The sequence below is a fragment of the Haliotis rufescens genome, unplaced genomic scaffold (genome assembly GCF_023055435.1).
Source record: "Haliotis rufescens isolate VD_foot unplaced genomic scaffold, xgHalRufe1.0.p SCAF_1, whole genome shotgun sequence".
Lineage (NCBI taxonomy): Eukaryota > Metazoa > Mollusca > Gastropoda > Lepetellida > Haliotidae > Haliotis > Haliotis rufescens.
Genome location: NW_025963779.1, coordinates 47,929,674 through 47,952,344, shown reverse-complemented (window position 1 = coordinate 47,952,344; position 22,671 = coordinate 47,929,674). Strand labels below are relative to the sequence as shown.

The 22,671-nt window shown below is 39.7% G+C and overlaps 1 protein-coding gene across 6 annotated transcripts in view; it reads right to left on the bottom strand.

The window, feature by feature from the left end:
• Positions 1 to 2,971: 2,971 nt before the first annotated feature.
• LOC124136446 (ADAMTS-like protein 3) overlaps positions 2,972 to 22,671 on the bottom strand; it is a 73,149-nt gene continuing 53,449 nt past the window's right edge. For all 6 annotated transcript variants that reach the window (XM_046502353.2, XM_046502352.2, XM_046502354.2 and 3 more), the window contains 8 exons: positions 22,325 to 22,455; positions 20,506 to 20,664; positions 18,378 to 18,507; positions 8,809 to 9,013; positions 7,013 to 7,867; positions 6,146 to 6,328; positions 5,817 to 5,964; positions 2,972 to 5,309 (listed from right to left, as the gene is read on the bottom strand). In XM_046502353.2, the coding sequence (XP_046358309.1) occupies positions 5,134 to 5,309; positions 5,817 to 5,964; positions 6,146 to 6,328; positions 7,013 to 7,867; positions 8,809 to 9,013; positions 18,378 to 18,507; positions 20,506 to 20,664; positions 22,325 to 22,455 (1,987 nt within the window). In that variant the 3' untranslated portion in view covers positions 2,972 to 5,133. The remainder of the gene's footprint in view (positions 5,310 to 5,816; positions 5,965 to 6,145; positions 6,329 to 7,012; positions 7,868 to 8,808; positions 9,014 to 18,377; positions 18,508 to 20,505; positions 20,665 to 22,324; positions 22,456 to 22,671) is intronic.

Here is a 22,671-nt window from a genome sequence, read left to right as displayed (position 1 = left end):
GTTTGTCCCCTCCGGGAAGGATTCGTTCCAACCAAGTTGGGGATACAACAAGCGCCAATCTTCTCAGGAATCTTTTCATCAGTCCGACTACAAGAAACGAGTATCCCATTGACGGGGCAGATCTTGGGGGCAGAGGTGAATACAGATTCTGATTTCCTTGCCACCCACTACGACTGTATACAGCAGCAGATCTGACCGTCAGGAAGCTACTAAAGAAGCGAGTCATTCGGAGACCAACAAAACCAAATACGACCGATATGGGAGTGATAATCGACCTAAAGATCCTCAACAAGAAATTCCTGGTACCTCCACCAAAGTCCCAGATGGAATCCGTACGGAATTTGCGGTCAACGTTGAAGGCAGGAGATTGGCTCATCAGCTGGATCTACAAAATTGATTTTACGTCCTCTACAGAAATGGATCAATTCACTACGATCCCACACCCTAGAGTTCAAGACTCAGTTACCTCCCAAGAGACCTGCATTGGTGGACTCCTAGAGAGCATGTGATGAGCGGCATCCCTCTGACATCTCAGACACCTGAACACAATCTATTCACAGACACGTCAGATTCGAGATGGGGTGCCCATATGGACGATCTCACGGTACAGAGATCTTGGAGCACCGGAGAGAAGAACCTTCATATCATCCGCAAGGAAATGAAGGCCATCTATTACGCCATCCTGGCATGGAAGATACATCTCTCAAAATCGTCCTACCTCATAGCCACAGACAACACCGCAGTAGTGGCTTACATCCAGAAACAAGGGGGAACCAGATCCAGCTCCCTGATGACCTGAGACTACATGATTGTTTGCCTTGGCAGACTCCATCAATTGCCATATACCCGCGAAACTGAACATACATTCTTGCCGACAGCCTTTCCGGCCAGGGGAGAATAGTGGCAACCAGATCGATGCGCTATCGTTGGATTGGACGAGTCTATTTGCATTCGCATTCCCACCATGGTCTCTCCTAGACAAAGTCATCCACAAGATGGAGGAGACGGATTGTATGATAATCCTGATAGCACCAACCTGGCCCAGCAGAGCGTGGTTCCCCAGATTACTAAGTCTACTAATGGAAGAACGTATCCAGTTACCTCTCCATCGAGATCTGTTACAACAGCCCATGTCTAGCATTTTCCACGATCAGCCCAGCCTACATCCATCTGCCTGGAAATTATCACGCAGAAAATGCAGACATCTGGATACTCTGAGCTTGCCTTGGGAGCTGTGGCAAGATCATGGAGACCTCCATCCTCCCTTATATATGACAACAGATGGGACAAGTTCGGCCAGTGGAGAAGACAAGAGATTATAAGAAATGCTATATCCATCCCTGTTTTAGCGGATTTTGTACTACATCTACGTCAGTACAATAAATTCCAACATGGGATGATAGAAGGTTACAGATCGGCTCTTCACTCTGTACTTAAACATGACAGACTCTCAATCTCATGCCATGGCAATAGCAGCAAGAGTTTCAGAGCTCTATGCCTTGGACTTTAATAACTCTAAGATCCCTCCGAGATTTTGTAGCCAAGAATCAATCAAGAGTCGGATCGACACCAGCGGCATCAGAGGGTGAGTACACCCTTGAGTATCCTGTCCATTAGGTGTAGGATGGATTTGGAGCACCTTGAGTATCAACTGCCTCCAGTGACTGGAAGTGAGTTATAACCGGAAGTGGCGTCTGCACCGGGAATAAGACTATAACCGGAAGTGACGTCAGCACCAGAAATAGCAGTTTAAGGTCCATCTAATCAGCAAATGATGTCTTTGGAAGAAATAGACCATAAGAGATGTCATTATCCAATAAAAGGGAAGTGACAAACCAGAAGTGACGTCACAACCGGGAGTCACGTCAGCACCGGTATTAGTGTCACAAATCCAAATTTAACAAGAATTTAAGTCATTTGGTAGAAATAGACCAGAAATGACATCTTTATTACTAAATATCCTCAAAATATAACGGTAATTCTAGTGAAGGTATCACATATTTGACTGATTCTTGATACATTCTGATTTTCAAGTCCTCAGGGGGAATTTCAAAAGAAATTATCTTGAGTCGGGATTAGAATCAGTGAATAATTTTTTTCCAGAAGAGATAACTGTCAATCACACAGGGGTTTACTAGAGGCAGATTCCACAGGGTCCCTCTGGTGTATACTTGCAAAGATGTTAGTTTGATTGTTGTTTAACGCCGCACTCAGCAATATTTCATCTATATGACAGCTCTGTATATAATCGAGTCAGGACCAGGGAATCCAGTGATTGATATCATGAGCATCGATCCACACAATTGGGATCGATGACATGCATCAGCCAAGTCAGCGAGTCTGACCACCCGATCCCGTTAGTCGCCTCTTACGACAAGCATAGTTGCCTTTTACGGCAAGCATGGGTTACTGAAGACCTATACTACAGAGGATACGCAAGAATAATCGAACAATAGTTATCATTGTTAATCATTCTGTAGATGTAATAGGGGTAGTATTCTTAGAGAGGAAGAATAAATCCCTTATAACACGCTTCGAAGCGAAAGACCGCACGCTTTTTCTGAGTCAATGAAAGTCATGTGCCATTGTATAAGTTAACCTCAGCTCAACCGAACAGCTGTTTTCTATCCATTTTGAATTTGTTTTGATTTTTTTGCAATGGCGGCTTAACTGGCAGATTGGTAAGATAAATTCTTTGCAGCAGGATCACTCTGATTGTGATATAAAACCAAACACAGTACGCATAAATCCCCATGCTACATGATACTGCTACAACTTATATTCTTATGAATCTTTATTTTAGCTGACCCGATGTTGAGATTCACCTTTTATTTAACATACAGTAGCTTCACATAAGCCAGGGCATTCATTATTTAGAATTTCCCACCTAAAATCTAACTTTTATGAAATGGAACAACATGACATTCCGCTCCTGCTCCTTGAAAACATCACAACAAAACAAACACCAATATAAGTAAATATTTTGGCTTTAATTTCCGACAAAAGTGGTCACATTATGTACACAATCCTAAGTGAATATAATATGTATATACAAAAATAAATAGTAGGTACACTGCTCTTGACTACACCAGACTTATCACTACACACATACAGCAGAGAGCATAGCTCCAGCTTGGGACTACATTGTATTGGGTTGTCATGACGACATGGCACTTGCTTGTTTGTCTCCATGGGAGAAAATATATACACCAGTGTTCTAGGTAAGTGTTTATACCTGTACTACATATGTATTTCATGTTTCTGTCAGAGCTTCTAAATGAAATCATTCACTAGTTCTTGACCACCAACTGCCCTCGGCCCTATATGTTCTTCTGCCTAACACAAACTGGCCAAACTAAACTCAGGCATGGTGGGGACTCCTAAACTTTTATCTTACGTATCAGGAGATACTTCATGATGTCAAGAGCACCCCTCTATCCAATGCTAGCATTCAGACAACCACAGAAGTAACATGTCCACACAGACTGACATACGTTGACACTGCAGGATGAAAATGACACCAACTGTGTTTTACTCTTAAACAAGCTTTGTGAACATTTCAGTTCCAGATATTATCATTTGTGAGGATTCGACAAAGAAATAGCCTCCAGCAGCATTCCGAGTGAAGAGACAAATATATAGCAAGAAGGTTCATCATCTAAAGAATGTTCTCTGTTAAGGAAGCCGGTAAATATTACCAAGAATAAAATAATAACTCAAATTTCCAATTATTTTTGCTTTAGGTGTCTATAACATTTGAAGAGAATCATAAATGGATGACGAAATGAAGACACAAATGATGAAATAACCAATCTAAATGGATTCCTGATAGTCCGTAAGCAAGTCTTCCAATAGCGCTGTTGTAGGAGTAAGTCCATGGAGCTAGTTGTACAATGTTAGTCCTGTTGCTTGCACAAGACCTGTCACCCACTTGAGTCAACTAAAAGGTGATCAGCAAATATCACTTCAAAATAAATGTACCGGTATTTGATTACCACTGTTGCAACTTGCTTGGAAGTTATAGCCGCTCTTGAATTATTTCAAAATACTTTCAATGAAATACAACATATAACAATAACACATTTAAATGCATTGCAGTGCATTGAGAAAAAAACATGTAACATTCAAAAACCTGAAAAAGTGGTCAGTAAAATATGGTGTTGTTTGGAGGCTTATCCTGTAATACTGTTGGGTCCCGGGGAGCTGCCATAGTTGAGATGTGCCGATATGATGGTATGATAGGACTAGATTGCAAAGACACAAATACATTGCTTCGGTTTGATAGTAGGCATTTAAGTGATCTGTGGAATGGAGAAAAGGTTACTTTAGGTGTTATTTACATTGGAAATTATGTTTTTAAGTTGACATTTAACAATCGACCTTCACAAAATAAAATATGTTTAAATAGAAAACTCGCCATAACAGCCACTGAAACCCAATTGTTCAGGGTTGCAACCTCTACATTCTAACAGACACAGTGTGGAGAGAGCAGAATGTTTTCATTGAAAGCTAAAGGCAGTATGCCTGCACCAACAGATGAAGGTGAGTAACATATTGATTGAAATAAAACTTGTACATTTCGTGTTAAGATGGTGTTGACATGGGTAGTTTGAATGTACTTCATTACAAGGCTTTACCAGGAATAGGTACCATAGGTACTGACCAGGACTGTGTTGTAATGGTGAAACATTACCAATGTTTAAAGTATGCCCACTTATTGTGTCAAAAAGATCCTGTTAAGTTTCAAAGTGATGTTCTACTAACATTACCAGAAGTTTGCTTAAAACAATCGGAATATGTTATTCAGGATTCTGCTCTGGTTTGAGCGCCACATACACTGTTCCATCCTCCTCAGGAACCAGAACTTGATGGAGAGATTGTCATGACATCCCTGCACCCACTGGGTCATCCTGTATGAGAGGGCACAGGCCAGGCAACGAACCATATGTTGTCCTGCTGGTAGTTGGAACAAGTCGTCCATCAAACCTGTCTTAACGAAAACATGGCACATCCCTCATAGTCCATGGAATAAACAGATGAAGACAGTACCAAGCAATCTGTGACATCATAGCAAAATATGCCTGCCATCATTACCGACTTGCTTGACGGTGGCAATTTTCAAATCCGCTACAGTTAGACAATTTGTTGATTTTCCAGATTGAAGAATGTTTCAATTGCTGATGAATGCCGTTTAGGTTTGGTTGTGTTGTATCTGCGACACGTGTGGCAGCACCTCTCACGGAAGTCTTTCACACGACACATCTTCAACATGCCGACAATGCTGCAGTACCGCGACATGTCCTGACAATCTGCAAGCAGGGAGAAGGCTATCAACATCAAGAGATGGAGGTTAAATCGTTAATTGTTTTTCTTGTCTTCTTATTTTGCGATCCATATCTTTTGCTAAAGTGACCAAAATGATAAAAATGTACAGATATTTTAAAGGTATATCTTGAACGATTCCTTTCTTGACACTTTTTTCTTGACTTGTTTTTTCTAAGCAATCTGACCAACCTTTTGGCATATTGCTAGGCATGATATAAAACATAGACTTGACATATACTACATTTTCTTTTGATGAAAAGAAACAACAATTGTGGATAGAAATAACAAATAAATATTAGTACAGGGCTCCAACTAACACATGATGTTTGGTCGGAATTGATATGGATCCTAGTTGTGAAATAATATGCTCTCTCAGCAGCTACGGCCCTTTTGATGCAGGCATTCTATTTCACCTCCCTTGAGGTGAAGTCTATCGAAACATTGTATATCAGATTTTGAAATCAGTTCAATGACTATTAACCAGAACTTACTGCTCTGACACTTTCTTGGAGCACATGGCTTCTTCACGGATGGTCGGGGTTTCCTCTTGCAGGTGGACCAGGCTGGAGCCCTTGTCTTCCTCCACACACAGGTCAGCATCCGAGTCTTGAAACCCTCCTTAGCACAGAAGGGCTGACACTAAACATACAGATGCGATAGCTACAGAATACCACCAGGGAGTAGAATCGTCCGAAATCAGAAGGGAGATTGGCCGCACTATCATTCATGTATATATATATGGTACATATTTAAGAAACATGCTAAGGATGAGCATTGTGATATATGTTTCAGTAACTGGGTACAACAGCTGGCGACTCACTTCAGTCCATGCTGACGTCTGCCACATGGACATGCAGTCCAGCTTGACACACTCCTGCTTGTGATCGGGCTTGTCGTCTGCCTGACACACCTCCAGGTGAGCTACAGTCCCGTTACTGTACATACAGTCCACAGCCCGCTTTCTCTGGGCGAATCCGTCTCGAATACAGTTGTTGATTGAGCACTGCAAGGAATGGAACTTTACACAAAAGACAGAAGACGTAAACCAGATGATAGACAAGTGACATCCTGACTAACTTCATGATATCCATGAAGTCTTCCGATGAAATGCACAGTGGAACCATAAGAACATTTATGTGCATTACATGTTATGGTGATATCATATATTGTATTATTTGAAGAACGGGGTTGGTGTGGTGTATAGGGCTAAGACACAGTTAAAGTTTCTATACATGCTGAAGTCTCTAAGTGTATGTGTTCATTTGTTGCATAATGTGCGTGTGTGCGTTTGTTGTCCAGTGTGCGTGTGGCGTTTGATGTATAACGTGCGTGCATTTGTTGTATAACTTCTTATCAGCAATATTCCAGCTAAATGACAACGACCTGTAAAGACTGGACAAGACAATCCAGTGATCAATATTGTGAGCAATGATCTACGCTGATGGGGTATGATGACATGCCATCAACCAAGTCCCCGAACCTGACCACCCGATCAGCATAGGTTGCTGGTTACCAATTCTAACCTAGAATCCCCTTGGGGTAAGTCCATAAGAGGAATTTACCATTGATAACCAAACACATCTACTCATTGTACGAATAGCTGACTTGACTGTCAATGTTATAATACACGTTAAACATGCAACTGTATTCTTAAGTGACATTATCTGTGATGTAACACCAGATTTACCTTGGACCATTTTGCAGACTTCCAGAGGGGGCAATCAGCTTGCAGAGAACATTTCCGCACTGCCTCAGGTTTGGTTGATCCCCATTTTATACACTCTCTGTCTGGTAGGATTTTGACATATTTGTATGTGACGCGGGCACACATTACGTCACGACGCTGGTTTCCAGAACCGCACGTGACAGAGCAAGGCGACCACTCGCCTGTGGTGAACACCAGCTTTTTGGATGTATTCAATTGAGGATCGCTCACTAAACCATTGTCAGTAATACGAGCTGCGGATACAATGTCCGATTCTGGCTTCAGGACTAAATTCTGTAACTTTGCCTTCTCCCCTAAATATTTCTTCATCTCCTTTGCCTTCTTCTGAGCAGCAGACTTTGTCTGGAACTCTATAATGATGTCAGCACTTTCCAGCCCAGCCATACAAGTGTAGGTGCCAGCATCGGTACTTGGATTGGCTCTCTTAATCTTCAGGTTTCCCATAAAGGTTGTCCTCACCCGTCCAGCCATAGGTATCAGCTTGAAACCTTTGCTCCAGAAGAGAAGGCGCCGATGATAGTTCTTAACTGGACACCTGACGGTCACAGACTGGCCAGGAAGGAGAACCAATCGACCTCCAACTGTGACCTTGACCCGTTTTGACCTTTTGAACTGTATAAAGGTGTAGTTCTCAGACTTGATGACAGGTGATGTAGATGCCCCTGGAAAGCATTCGCTTATTTGACATTCTCGAGTTGTCATTGGACGAGGACCCATGCACTCAGTGTCGGCAACCATGACCTTGTGACCCCGGAATGGAGCTTTGGTACAATACGCTCGTCGGGTCTGGACGCCTGGTCCACACGTCACTGTACACTGTGGAATTAACAACACACCAAAGGTAAGACTGGTAACATTGATGCATCATCAAGATATCACATGTGGTTCACTCACCAGAACTAGAACCCACACTATTAAACACAAGTCTTCTCAGTATTGATAAACACATTGACTGTGATTAAGATCTCTGATAACCAATATATATGATGAGGATCCAGCTTTATCTAACACAGAAATATGAGATGATCTTAACATGCCTTTCACTGTTCAGGAAGTTCTTATATGTTTACAGAATTTGAAAAATTATCTCAAGGGCCTCACGATAAGTGAGTTTCTGAAATCAGCAGGACGTTATAGTATCCCTATTTTAAAAACAATTTTCAACAGAATTTTTCATATCCCTTCCTTTTAAAAATGCTGGATCCGCCCATGTGAAAGATACTGACTTCCATTGTAGATAGACACTTCCAGTCCTGGTGTCACAATATATCCTGAGTGAAACACAAGCATTACTTGGGGAGTGTGGCAGACTCCCTCTGCAGTCTGTATGACAAGAACGGTGAAATATTGGTGCAGACTTCTTAATCTTGACTGTCACAGCTTGCCTCGTAAAGCCTTCTTAATGTTTAAATCAACTGATGAGGTGCAGAGAGTGACATAGGCTACATCATTTAAAAACGTGTTCCGTTTAGGTTTTGTCAGGATACACTAGGAAGTCCAGACACCCCACCCCATCCCACTCCACCCCCGTTTTGAAAACCAAATGTAGTATGTTGTGGGCAGTAACATTATCTGAGAGAGCTAAGTGAGGATTTTGATATTTTGGACCCCTCCCTTTCAAAAATGCAGGATCCACTCTTGAAATTGTCAAGGCACGTTGACAGTCATTAAGAACACAAACATTCACGTGAAGGTGGTCTTGCAGAGTGAAATGAGAATGTGGTGATTGCAGGGATTGTCTGTGGGTGACTGCTTACCTCAGTCCAGTTCCCTGTCTGCCATTGTGCTGGACAGAACTGGGTATTACAGCTCTGCTCTGAGATAGGAATAGGGTCGGGGCACCGGTAGTCGGGAATAGTCTTGGTCGTCTCGGATCCGATATCCTGGACACACTGGACAGTGCGTCGCTGGACGCCACCCCCACAGTCAGCAGTACAGGGGCCATGCTCCCCGGTAGACCACCTGCATCGAAGGTTACACACGTGGAAGTAATGGAGAAATCAGGAGCATCAAGCTGATTCCGGGAAGTAGAATCAACAGGTTCGAGTTTAATGACATGTTATGGCTGCTGTATGATTTTGCTATAATTTTGCATAAAACACGTCCCATTTTAATTCTGGAAACCCAAAAGTCCAGAAACTCTACGCTCTTTGCCCAGTCTCGGTTAAAGGTATTTACAAAATTAAACATGCCGTTTTCATGGGAACATACCAAGGAAGAAAAAATGAAAAAAAAATTGTTTAAAAACTCAATATTTAGACTATGTCGCCCATGGGCCTGCCCATGGGCGAAGTGTGGCCCATGGGTAGGCCCATGGGCAGGCCCATGGGCGAGAATATGTTCCTTAATACATATATTTCGCCCATGGGCGAGAAAAAGGTTTGGCCCATGGGTAGGCCCATGGGCAGGCCCATGGGCGAGAATATGTTCCTTTACTTAAAACTCATGTTTTTGTTTCGCAAATACATTTAATGTATTCATTTAAGTATCATGACACAAAATTTAACTCATTTTAACTTAATTCAACGATTTTATAGCGATATTGAAATATTTCGCCCATGGGCGAGAAAAAGGTTTGGCCCATGGGCGAGAATATGTTCCTGTACTTAAAACTCATGATTTTGTTTCGCAAATACATTAAATGTATTTATTGAAGTATCATGACACAAAATTTAACTCATTTTAACTTAATTCAACGATTTTATAGCGATATTGAAATATTTCGCCCATGGGCGAGAAAAAGGTTTGGCCCATGGGCGAGAATATGTTCCTGTACTTAAAACTCATGATTTTGTTTCGCAAATACATTAAATGTATTTATTGAAGTATCATGACACAAAATTTAACTCATTTTAACTTAATTCAACGATTTTATAGCGATATTGAAATATTTCGCCAATGGGCGAGAAAAAGGTTTGGCCCATGGGCGAGAATATGTTCCTGTACTTAAAACTCATGATTTTGTTTCGCAAATACATTAAATGTATTTATTGAAGTATCATGATACAAAATTTAACTCATTTTAACTTAATTCAACGATTTTATAGCGATATTGAAATATTTCGCCCATGGGCGAGAAAAAGGTTTGGCCCATGGGCGAGAATATGTTCCTGTACTTAAAACTCATGATTTTGTTTCGCAAATACATTAAATGTATTTATTGAAGTATCATGATACAAAATTTAACTCATTTTAACTTAATTCAACGATTTTATAGCGATATTGAAATATTTCGCCCATGGGCGAGAAAAAGGTTTGGCCCATGGGTAGGCCCATGGGTAGGCCCATGGGCAGGCCCATGGGCGAGAATATGTTCCTTTACTTAAAACTCATGTTTTTGTTTCGCAAATACATTTAATGTATTCATTTAAGTATCATGACACAAAATTTAACTCATTTTAACTTAATTCAACGATTTATAGCGATATTGAAATATTTCGCCCATGGGCGAGAAAAAGGTTTGGCCCATGGGTAGGCCCATGGGTAGGCCCATGGGCAGGCCCATGGGCGAGAATATGTTCCTTTACTTAAAACTCATGTTTTTGTTTCGCAAATACATTTAATGTATTCATTTAAGTATCATGACACAAAATTTAACTCATTTTAACTTAATTCAACGATTTATAGCGATATTGAAATATTTCGCCCATGGGCGAGAAAAAGGTTTGGCCCATGGGTAGGCCCATGGGTAGGCCCATGGGCAGGCCCATGGGCGAGAATATGTTCCTTTACTTAAAACTCATGTTTTTGTTTCGCGAATACATTAAATGTATTTATTTAAGTATCATGACACAAAATTTAACTCATTTTAACTTAATTCAACGATTTGATAGCGATATTGAAATATTACGCCCATGGGCGAGAAAAGGGTTTGGCCCATGGGCGAGAATATTTTCCTTTACTTAAAACTTATGTTTTTGTTTCGCAAATACATGCAGGTGTTCTTACTATTTTCATGGCACATAATGTTACACAATTTTACTCAATTCAGCTATTTTACAGATTTATTGAAATATTTCGCCCATGGGCGAGAAAAGGTTTTGCCTTCGAAATCCTTGATTATTATATCATGCCAGAGTTCTGAAATTCAGTGACAATGCTGTTGAACAGTAGAATCTGATTGACGTATTTTGCAGAACCTGTTTGACACTATGGGTTCCAGGACCACTAACACTCTGAGCTGAAAAAGTTTGGTCCTAACCGCACCCAACATCTTTAATGAACCCGGCCTTATCTCTCAAAACGTTTTGGCAGTTTATCATACGAATTCATGTGCGTGTACAACATTAAATTTTAGTTAGTTTCTATTTCATTTCCCATTTTATGACCCGTTGATACATCCCACTGTGCAATTACGTGACAGGTACGCGTGCGCGTATTTTAATGGAAAGAAACTATTCGTCTTTTATTGCATAACGTTTGGCTGAATATCTTACATTCTAACGAAATCTCGAAATAATTATTTAATTACAAGCAGTGTCGAACTGACCAGTAGGAATTATGTTTCAATGCGATTGAGGAAAACGTGAGTGAATATTGTGACACTAAAGCAACTTTTAACTGCATTGTCACTTTTGGTATGAAAATGGTAATAGTTAAGAAAAACGTAACAGCCTTCTTATGATAATTCTCATATTCTCATTAGTACGTTGTGTCTAATTACAGTGTCGGCCTTATTTACAGGTGATTCTACAATACTTGTTGTCGGTCAATTACAATCTGCCACACCACGCGTGAATAAACAGTTAAGCAGGTGTTGCTGTGGGCAAATACCTAGCCTGTACATGTATATTTTTGTGGATACATGTATTACATATTTTCGTTGATATGTGGATATATTAAGCACCAAGACACAAAATGTTTATGAAAGATGAATTTGTGCCTTGATATATATATTCAACGCGAACGAAGCTTGTATTTTCTCCGCGATCCTGATGTGTATCATCGTTTAATTGGTCATTCATTAAAAGTATGTTGTGAGGCGATATCAAAGGAGCCGCTCAATATACACAGTGTCGTCCGTTTCGCGTGAACTACCACCCTACCCTGTCAGTTAGAGTTATGTAATCGGTACACAAATATATTTGGTGCGATGTCAGTGTGGAAGGAGTTTGAATTACGTCCGCCAGTGGCCACAGAAAGTATAGTACCAATCAACAAGGCCAATGCCGTACTAATAACCTAGTGACTCGCGTAACAACGGCTGTCAATATGTCTGCTACATCTACCATACCATCATCCCTGTCACAACTGGCGTATTAACGGCTTATTCAAAATATTAATTGTAGAAATGTCGTTACCAGACTAACGTACGTCGTATTCAGTCCTCAACTGGATGTTACATTCCTTATATCAGTTAACAGCCCTGTTTGTGAAAATATTTACTAGACATAAGATTTAAAGACTAATAAAATCAATTGTAAGACCGCATAGACCATAAAACCGAATAAAATATGCCTTGGTATCATCTCTTGTGTATTAGATGATGGCAATGACCGGAAATGTTATAACGTTAGATTAAGAAGGAGAAACATTAAAGTGTTTTACAATACTTGGAAACATGAGCAATAAGATGTAGCAACATAAACATGCATGGAATAGGGAAAAAGGATGAAAACAAATTGAAAAGGATTTTAATACAAAATTATCGAACTAAATAACTTGCCTGAACAGAAAGGGTACCCAAACTTGTTTGACAGTTATTCGTGTGTTGTAGACTGTCGAATGGGACACATGTGTGTACGTAGGGTACGCATTTCTATTGCAAGGTTTAGTACTCATACACTTTCTCTTTTTGTGTTTTGTTTGTTTGTTAGTTGTATAACGCCACACTTAGCAATATTTCAGCTGTATGACGGCGGTCTGTAAATAATCGAGTCTGGACCAGACAATCCAGTGATTGACATCATGTGCATCGATCCACGCAATTGGGATACGATGACATGCATCAACCAAGTCAGCGAGCCTGACCACCCGATCCCGGTAGTCGCTTCTTACGACAAGCGCTGTCGTCCTTTTACGCCAAGAATGGTTTGTTGAAGATCTTCACGGGTCTATTGAATGCAGGGATTTGTGTAAAGTCATTCAGACAGCATACAATGCCAACTAAAAAATTATACTCAGTGTCTCCGCAAAGTAATATAGTACGGTACTTAGAGTACATGTGAGATTATACTCAGATTAGGGAGATGTTTTATCCATATAACGTGTTATTATTCTACCTAACAATGTATTCAATGAAATGAATGCAAAACATTTCAGCGGCTAAAAGGTTTCATTGAAAAAACTACCCCTAGTCTTGACTAATAAAGCAACTGCAACCCGACACAGATTAAACGCAACTTACAAACACAATCATAATCTGGTTAGTCTGTATCACTCAACGAGGCCGCTTACTTTGCCCACAGTATGAAAGTATTGGGCAGTTCAGTAATTAGGAGCCAAAACCAGGCAGGTACGCTGGTCACACTTGACTGGTCTGACTGATGATTAGGTCGTCTGACAATTGTGAGTGAACCATAGCAAGAAGTATCTGCGAAACTATTTGCTCCTTTTATGGGACCGATTAGTTTTATGACCATGGGCCTCGGCACAAGCGTGGTGTTGGAAGACAAGTTATACATGTACATCCGATATGGTGACTGTTTTTCGCTATTCATATTCTAAATACATTCATAATACCACAACATTTTAGTACTCCTTGAAACTTTACAATCACTTCAATATGTACAATAGATTGAACGAGAACACTTGATATATTGCAGATTATTAAATCATTGTCTCTATTATCAGCCGCTACGTTTGTATCGTTTGCATTGTACAAAGAAATATTTTATCTGTCCTTTTGCAGATTTAGCCTCAGAATGTGCTCATTCGAATTAGGAACGAAAATAATTGCTTATCATAAGTCTATATGATACAGTTAAAAGTTACTTGTACACTGTAGACGTATTCACTTTATAGTCGCATACGACCTTCGCGAGCGAGTTGAATGATCCAGGATAATTGGAACGAAGTCTAGAGAGGGTTATACAGTTTTGTATTTGGTAATGTGTAGGTTTGTTAAATATAATTTTTTGAATTCCTTTTATTTCAATATGTAAAAACATAACTATGCGCTTAAAAACAGAGGTGACTTGATGGGAGATAGCCACCTCAGATTGTCTGTTGGACACGGTTTAACCTTACTGTGTCCTCACCCTGGTTGTTGTTACCGTTGTTATAAGGGATTAAGAGCTACGGCTCATTGCATTTTTGGTTACAGTCTGTATCACTAAAGTGGACATGTGCAGGTGAACTCTGTTCAATTAGTATATGAAATGCCCCAAAATGTGAACTCCAGACAATAATAACCTGAGGGTAAATCCACGTGCGTCTGCCTTTCCCCTCGTTCACCTTCGAAATCCTTGATTATTATATCATGCCAGAGTTCTGAAATTCAGTGACAATGTTGCTGAACAGTAGAATCTGATGGACGTTTTGTGCAGAACCTGTTTGACACTATGGGTTCCAGGACCACTAACACTCTGAGCTGAAAAAGTTTGGTCCTAACCGCACCCAACATCTACAAGTTTGTAAGCTTGTAGACATCATTAAGAAGTAATTAACAGTCCCATGCTGAGACCTTTCTCAAAATTCAGACCGGTGGCAGGCTGCCAACAAAGAGAAGAAAATATCGCAACCCCGACACGAGTGTGCTCAGTCAAACAATGAACTTACGACCGGCAGAAAACAACTCCAGTTGAGTATGCCGATGCTGTATCTCAGCCGTGTTGGCCTGAAAATTTAAACATGCCAATTAAATCCAAAATCGTATAATTATTTTCAATAGAAACCGTATCTTAATTTGTTCTTGCACTGCATCATATCGTGTGTTTCATCTGTATATGTGTAATGCGTATATGTATCAATGACTACACTTATACCGCATATTCTGCAACAGACTATAATTAATCACCTTATTATTGTCTCTCCATTTACCATGGCTGACTGCACTAATACCCTTTTAACAGTGGACACCGATATCAGTATACATGTAGGCTTTTTGTTCAAAAGGGAATATGCAGGAAATTATATGTAACAATTAACTGTGTACTAATTACATGTTTGAATGTTATCAGTTTTACGTTCTGAGATACAGTGATGTAAGCATCTTCTAAAATCTTCTAAAAATATAATAAAATACAAAACTCTCTGCCGTAATGTTTTGTGGAAATCATTCGATCAAGTAAAAAATGACTGCGTGACAAGACGAATCAACTATTTATACCCGATAAAAGAAACTGCCGTATTTTAGGAACAGTGCTATAACGAGACATTTGAAATTTCTAACAAGCAGATACATTAGAGACAGTGACTAGACTACAGGTACGTAATCCGTATCAATCAAAGATGTAAAAAAACTGAAAATCATATCTGTCGGAGACCTACCAAATTACCAAGTTTTATCATTACTATATTTATTACAATGCAAATACTTTAGTGATACATTTTTTAGAGGAGAGGGCATACACACAAGTATATTGCTTCCGTGTGTGAATGCAGGTTGTACTTGGTATCTCAGTTCTCAGTTTCATACCGGTTGTATAACTGAATTTGTATATGGAACCATGCGTACAGCATGACAATTACTTGCTATTCGTCAGTTTACAACACACATAACACGGTCAAAAATTTTAGGCACCGCTTTTGCGAGTTATGTAGTACAGTAATGTTTTATTAAAATCTATTTCAATTTGTTTTCACCATTTTCCCTATTGACAGTCGTTGTTACGTGCGTCACTAGGTAATTAGTACGGATTGACCTTGTTTATTGTTTCTATACTTTGAGGATTTCTGTGACAACTGGCGGACGTAATTCAAACTCCTTCCGCACTGACACCGCATCAAATATATTTGTGTACCGATTACATAACTCTAATGGACAGGGTGGGGTGGTAGTTCACCGGACGACACTGTGTATATTGAGCGGCTCCTTTGATATCTCCTCCAAACATACGTTTATTGAATGACCCCATTAAACGATGATACACATCTCGATGAATATATCAAGGCACTAATTAACATTTTTTTGTCTTTGTGCTTAATATATCCACATATCAACGAACATTTGTAAAACATGTATCCTAAAAAAAATAAACATTTTCAGGCTAGGTATTTGCCCACAGCAACACCTGCATAACTGTTTATTCACGCGTGGTGTGGTAGATCGTAATTGACCGAGAGCAGGTATTGTAGAATCACCTGTAAATAAGGCCGACACTGTAATTAGATACCACGTACTAATGAGAATTATCATAAGAAGGCTGTTGTTTTTTTCTGAACTGTTACCATTTTCATACCAAAAGTGACAATGCAGTTAAAAGTTGCTTTAGTGTCACAATATTCACTCACGTTTTCCTCAATCGCATTGAAACATAATTCCCACTGGTCAGTTCGAAACCGCATGTTATTAAATAATTATTTCGAGATTTCGTTAGAATGTAAGATATTCAGCCAAACGTTATGCAATAAAAGACGAATAGTTTTTTTCATTAAAACACGCGCACGCGTACCTGTATATTGCATACCTGGTGTCACGTAATTGCCCAGTGTGATGTATCAACGGGACATTAAATGGGAAATGAAATAGAAACTAACTAAAATTTAATGTTGTGGAAAATAACTCCAATGAATTGGAGTACACGCACATGAATTCGTATGATAAACTGTCAAAACGTTTTGAGAGGTAAGGCCGGGTTCATTAAAGATCGCTACAATGTGTAAAACAGGTGAAATTTGTAGAACTAAAGGAAACATCCAACCAAATGCCCTTTTTAAATAGTAATGTAATGATATAATATAAAGTATATTTCACATGATACAATATACTTTGCAAACAGTTAGTTGATGCTTGAAAGGGACTGACGTAAACATGGGCGAAATATTTTAATAACGCCGTAAAATAGTTGAATTAAGTTAAAATGAGTTAAATTTTGTGTCATGATACTTCAATAAATACATTTAATGTATTTGCGAAACAAAATCATGAGTTTTAAGTACAGGAACATATTCTCGCCCATGGGCCAAACCTTTTTCTCGCCCATGGGCGAAATATTTCAATATCGCTATAAAATCGTTGAATTAAGTTAAAATGAGTTTAATTTTGTGTCATGATACTTCAATGAATACATTAAATGTATTTGCGAAACAAAAACATGAGTTTTAAGTAAAGGAACATATTCTCGCCCATGGGCCTGCCCATGGGCCTACCCATGGGCCTACCCATGGGCGAAATATTTCAATATCGCTATAAAATAGTTGAAATAAGTTAAAATGAGGTAAATTTTGTGTCATGATACTTCAATAAATACATTTAATGTATTTGCGAAACAAAATCATGAGTTTTAAGTAAAGGAACATATTCTCCCCCATGGGCCAAACCTTTTTCTCGCCCATGGGCGAAATATTTCAATATCGTTATAAAATCTTTGAATTAAGTTAAAATGAATTAAATTTTGTGTCATGATACTTGAATGAATACATTAAATGTATATGCGAAACAAAAACATGAGTTTTAAGTAAAGGAACATATTCTCGCCCATGGGCCTGCCCATGGGCCTACCCATGGGCCAGACTTCGCCCATGGGCAGGCCCATAGGCCACACTTCGCCCATGGGCAGGCCCATGGGCGACATAGTCTAAATATTGAGTTTTTAAACAATTCTTTTTTCATTTTTTCTTCCTTGGTATGTTCCCATGAAAACGGCATGTTTAATTTTGTAAATACCTTTAACCGAGACTGGGCAAAGACCGTAGAGTTTCTGGACTTTTGGGTTTCCAGAATTAAAATGGGACGTGTTATAATGACCTGTTGTTGCGTCGCTTTTACGTGTTTACAAATGCACGTTCAGAAAGTACCCGTAAAGATGCGGGTTAGAACTGGTATTCAGCAACCCATGCTTGTCTTCTAAGAGACCTGTTGAACATTCGGGGTAGAATAGATCTTCAGCAACCCATCAACTATGCTTGTCGTATATAGATACGACTAACGGGATCGGGTGGTCAGGCTCGCTGACTTGGTTGATGCATGTCATTGTATCACAATTGCGCATGTCGATGCTCATGATGTCAATCACTGGATTGTCTTGTCCAGACTCGAGTATTTACAGACCGCTGTCATGTATCTGGAATATTGCTGCGTTAAAGAACAAACAAACAAACACGTTCAGAATTACCAGTGAATATCTTGCTCAGAATCAGCTGCAACAGCAATAGCCTGATGTATTATTAATAACTTTTACTCTATTAATAACAGTCTACCGAACTATCACACATCTGATCCTACCTGGGCGGACAAGGCACATCATTGCAGCTCCTGACCTTGGTGGTAGGCTTGATGAGGTGCAGACAGTTAGACGCGGACACGATGGCGCCGTTCTTCTCCCTCACGCACTCCAGTCTAGTTCTCTGGGTACCTGAGCAGGAGCAAGAGGAATTCAGTGTTGTGACAATGGTGTCTGACAACAGTCTAGGTGCATTCAAGACGCGATGATAGAATCTGTTCATCACCAAACAGTGTCATAAAAACTAGATATATCTGAGGGAAAGAATTTAGGATCGGAATGTACATATTAACGCATTACCTGTAGCCTATAATACTTGATACTCTACTGTTGATAATTTGTTTGTTTTACAAGCTCTTCGTTCTAAATATTTGTGCAAAACCAGAGGTTGCTTTCATTGTATATTTATTGATTTTAAAAATAGCTTTTGACTATGTTAATAGGAAAACAATGACGTATTTACTTATTAATAAAGTCATGGTAAAATGTCTGTACTTTTAAAAAAACATGTATGCATCAATCAGCGCATGTATAAAGGTCAATAATGAACGTATGTACTGCTTTACAGCATCCTCCAGTGTACGACAAGGTTGTGTTTTAAATCTGTTGTTGTTAATATTTTTCATAAATGAACTTGCTATAGAGCTGCAAAATAGTTGTCAACATGGGATATTTGTAACACAAGAAATAATGGACATGATGCTCCTTCTCTTTGCTGATGATGTTGTAATTCTTTCCTATTCTGTAAACGGCTTGCCAAAACAGTTAAATCTGTTACAGAGTTACTGTTCAAAATGGAGTCTTGAAGTAAATCTGAATAAAACCAATGTTGTAGTTTTTAGAAAAGGTGGTATTGTTGCAAAACATGAAAACTGGTTTCTTGGTTCGTCTGCCTTGAGTGTAGTCACTTACTGTAAATATTTAGGTCTTATGTTCTCCTCTAGGTTGTCATGGTATATGGCATGTAAAGCAATTAGCTGTTCAGGCATCGAGGGCCATTAGGCCTCTTTATAATTTATTCAGGAAAAATAGTTGGGTGTCTTTTGTCAGAGCATGTACCATTTTTAAAGGCAAAATTATGCCTATGCTTTTGTATGGTTCTGAAATATGGGGTGCTAAGTATTACGCTGCAATTGAGAAAGTTCACACTTCATGTTTCAAATGTTTTCTAGGTGTTTGTAAGTTTGCCTCAAACAAGACGATCCTTGGTGAAACAGGCCGTAGTAATATTTCTGTAGCCAGCCAATTAAGGGTAATTAAGTATTGGATTAAATTACCGGTACTTAGAATGATGCCTGATAGATACCCATATCAGTGTTACAAAATGTTAAAGGTACTTGATGATAATGGTAAAAGTAATTGGGTTTCAGATGTGAGAAATCTATTATTTGTTAGTGGTTTTTCATATGTATGGATTTCCCAAGATGTGGGAGATCCACAGTTATTTTGATATTCATTTATTCAAAGACTAAAGGATATATTTTGTCAACAGTGGCACCAAAGTATTTCTGAATCACTTCATCTTCGCAATAACAGCAAAGTTAAATCATTGTTACAAACTGAAAGATATTTAACTTGTTTAAATGATAAAGGTTTAATCAGAGCTTATTATAAACTTCAGAATCAGAGTTCCATTGCACAATTTTAATGTAAATGTATGTCGAAGGTGCAAAGACGGTGATATTGTGAACTCTATTTGTACAAACTGTTCATCCGGAGAAGTAGAGGATGAATACCATGTCTCACTTATATGTGAAACCATTTAAGGTATAAATTTCTGCCCATGTTGCAAGGTATTTTTAAAGACCGTCAGTTAAGGATAAATCTGCTAGACTCTGAAAATCCTGATATGATCCATGCTGTTTCTGTATTCTTAAAAGACTAACTTGATTTAAAATCTAATCATGTACAAATGTTAATATCAGATCTGCATTATAATATGGGCCTCGATGCCTAAAGTACTGAATAAACTGTATTCAATTCAATAATACAGGATACATACTTACGATCCTTGGGATTAGTTGCGCTAGGGTTGCAAATCAGGGGGTTTGTTTGGTTTGTTCTTTAACTACTACACACCAGTGATAATATATTGATGTAGTGAAGACTATAAAACGAGTCACCATTCACCTCGCAGACAGCTCTGAGTACAGGTGGAGTAGTTCCCAAGCTCCCATCGGAAGGTTTCGTCTGGACTGAAGATCTCGTTAAATCCTGTGACCCCTGGAGAGACCTCCGTTTCCCGACATGCTTGTAGAACACACACTTCTTTCTCGGATGGCTTCTTGCCTGTGGGAGGTGAATTGATAAAGGCATGATCAGGAAAGAATAGGTACTTGCATAAGGTAGGACATTTTCCTTTACAAAAAACACAAGAACACACAAGCCATAAAAAGGAAATTTCTAGTGTTTAATTCTAGTTTTTGATATGACCGTAAACCTGTGCAGTTACTTTCCAGGGTGGGAATGTCAGTAGCTGCTGTTCTAAGCATATAGTAACCACCCGCCTTGCTGCTGTTCTAATCATATAACAACCACCCGTACAGGCTGCTGTTCTAATCATATAGCAACCACCCGTACATACTGCTGTTCTAACCATATATAGCAACCACCCGTACATACTGCTGTTCTAATCATATAACAACCACCCGTACAGGCTGCTGTTCTAATCATATAGCAACCACCCGTACATACTGCTGTTCTAATCATATAGCAACCACCCGTACATGCTGCTGTTCTAATCATATAGCAACCACCCGTACATACTGCTGTTCTAACCATATAGCAACCACCCGTACATACTGCTGTTCTAACCATATAGCAACCACCCGTACATACTGCTGTTCTAACCATATAGCAACCTCCCATACATACTGCTGTTCTAACCATATAACAACCACCCGTACATGCTGCTGTTCTAATCATATAGTAACCACCCGTACATGCTGCTGTTCTAACCATATAGCAACCACCCATACATACTGCTGTTCTAACCATATAACAACCACCCGTACATGCTGCTGTTCTAATCATATAGTAACCACCCGTACATGCTGCTGTTCTAACCATATAGCAACCACCCGTACATACTGCTGTTCTAACCATATAACAACCACCCGTACATGCTGCTGTTCTAATCATATAGTAACCACCCGTACATGCTGCTGTTCTAACCATATAGTAACCACCCGTAAATACTGCTGTTCTAACCATATAGCAACCACCCGTACATGCTGCTGTTCTAACCACATAGCAACCTCCCATACATACTGCTGTTCGAACCATATAACAACCACCCGTACATACTGCTGTTCTAACCATATAGCAACCTCCCATACATACTGCTGTTCTAACCATATAACAACCACCGGTGCAGGCTGCTGTTCTAATCATATAGCAACCACCCGTACATATTGCTGTTCTAACCATATAGCAACCTCCCATACATACTGCTGTTCTAACGATATAACAACCACCTGCCTTGCTGGTGTTCTAATCATATAGTAACCACCTGTACATGCTGCTGTTCTAACCATATAACAACCACCCGCCTTGCTGCTGTTCTTATCATATAACAACCACCCGCCTTGCTGCTGTTCTAACCATATAACAACCACCCGCCTTGCTGCTGTTCTAATCATATAGCAACCACCCATACATGCTGCTGTTCTAATCATATAGCAACCACCCATACATACTTCTGTTCTAACCATATAACAACCACCCATAAATGCTGCTGTTCTAACCATATAACAACCACCCAAACATGCTGCTGTTCTAACCATATAATAACCACCCGTACAAGCTGCTGTTCTAACCATATAACAACCACCCGTACATACTGCTGTTCTAACCATATAACAACCACCCGTACAGGCTGCTGTTCTAACCATATAACAACCACCCGTACAGGCTGCTGTTCTGAGCCACTTAGTAACCATGCACCTACTGTAGCACTCCGAGTCAGGGACCGCTTCCACCTTGCCGGAGATGTCGAAGTAGACCTTACACTTGACCGTCCGTGTCCGCACCCCTCTCCCACACGTCACACTGCACACACTCCAGTCCCCCGCCAGGAATCTGCAAACAATAAGTTCACGTAGCCGGTATGGAAAGTTTCCCCTTTGACAAACCCTGAATCTGTTAGGCCAATTAATTAGGACCGAGAAAGATCATTGGTATACGTAGCGCAAATGTGGAAGAGAATTGTCACATACGCGTATATCAGTTGTACACCTTACACGTCTCTATGGATTTGGCATTTGGGAATGCCTCCTATTGACTTTGGCCTCCGAG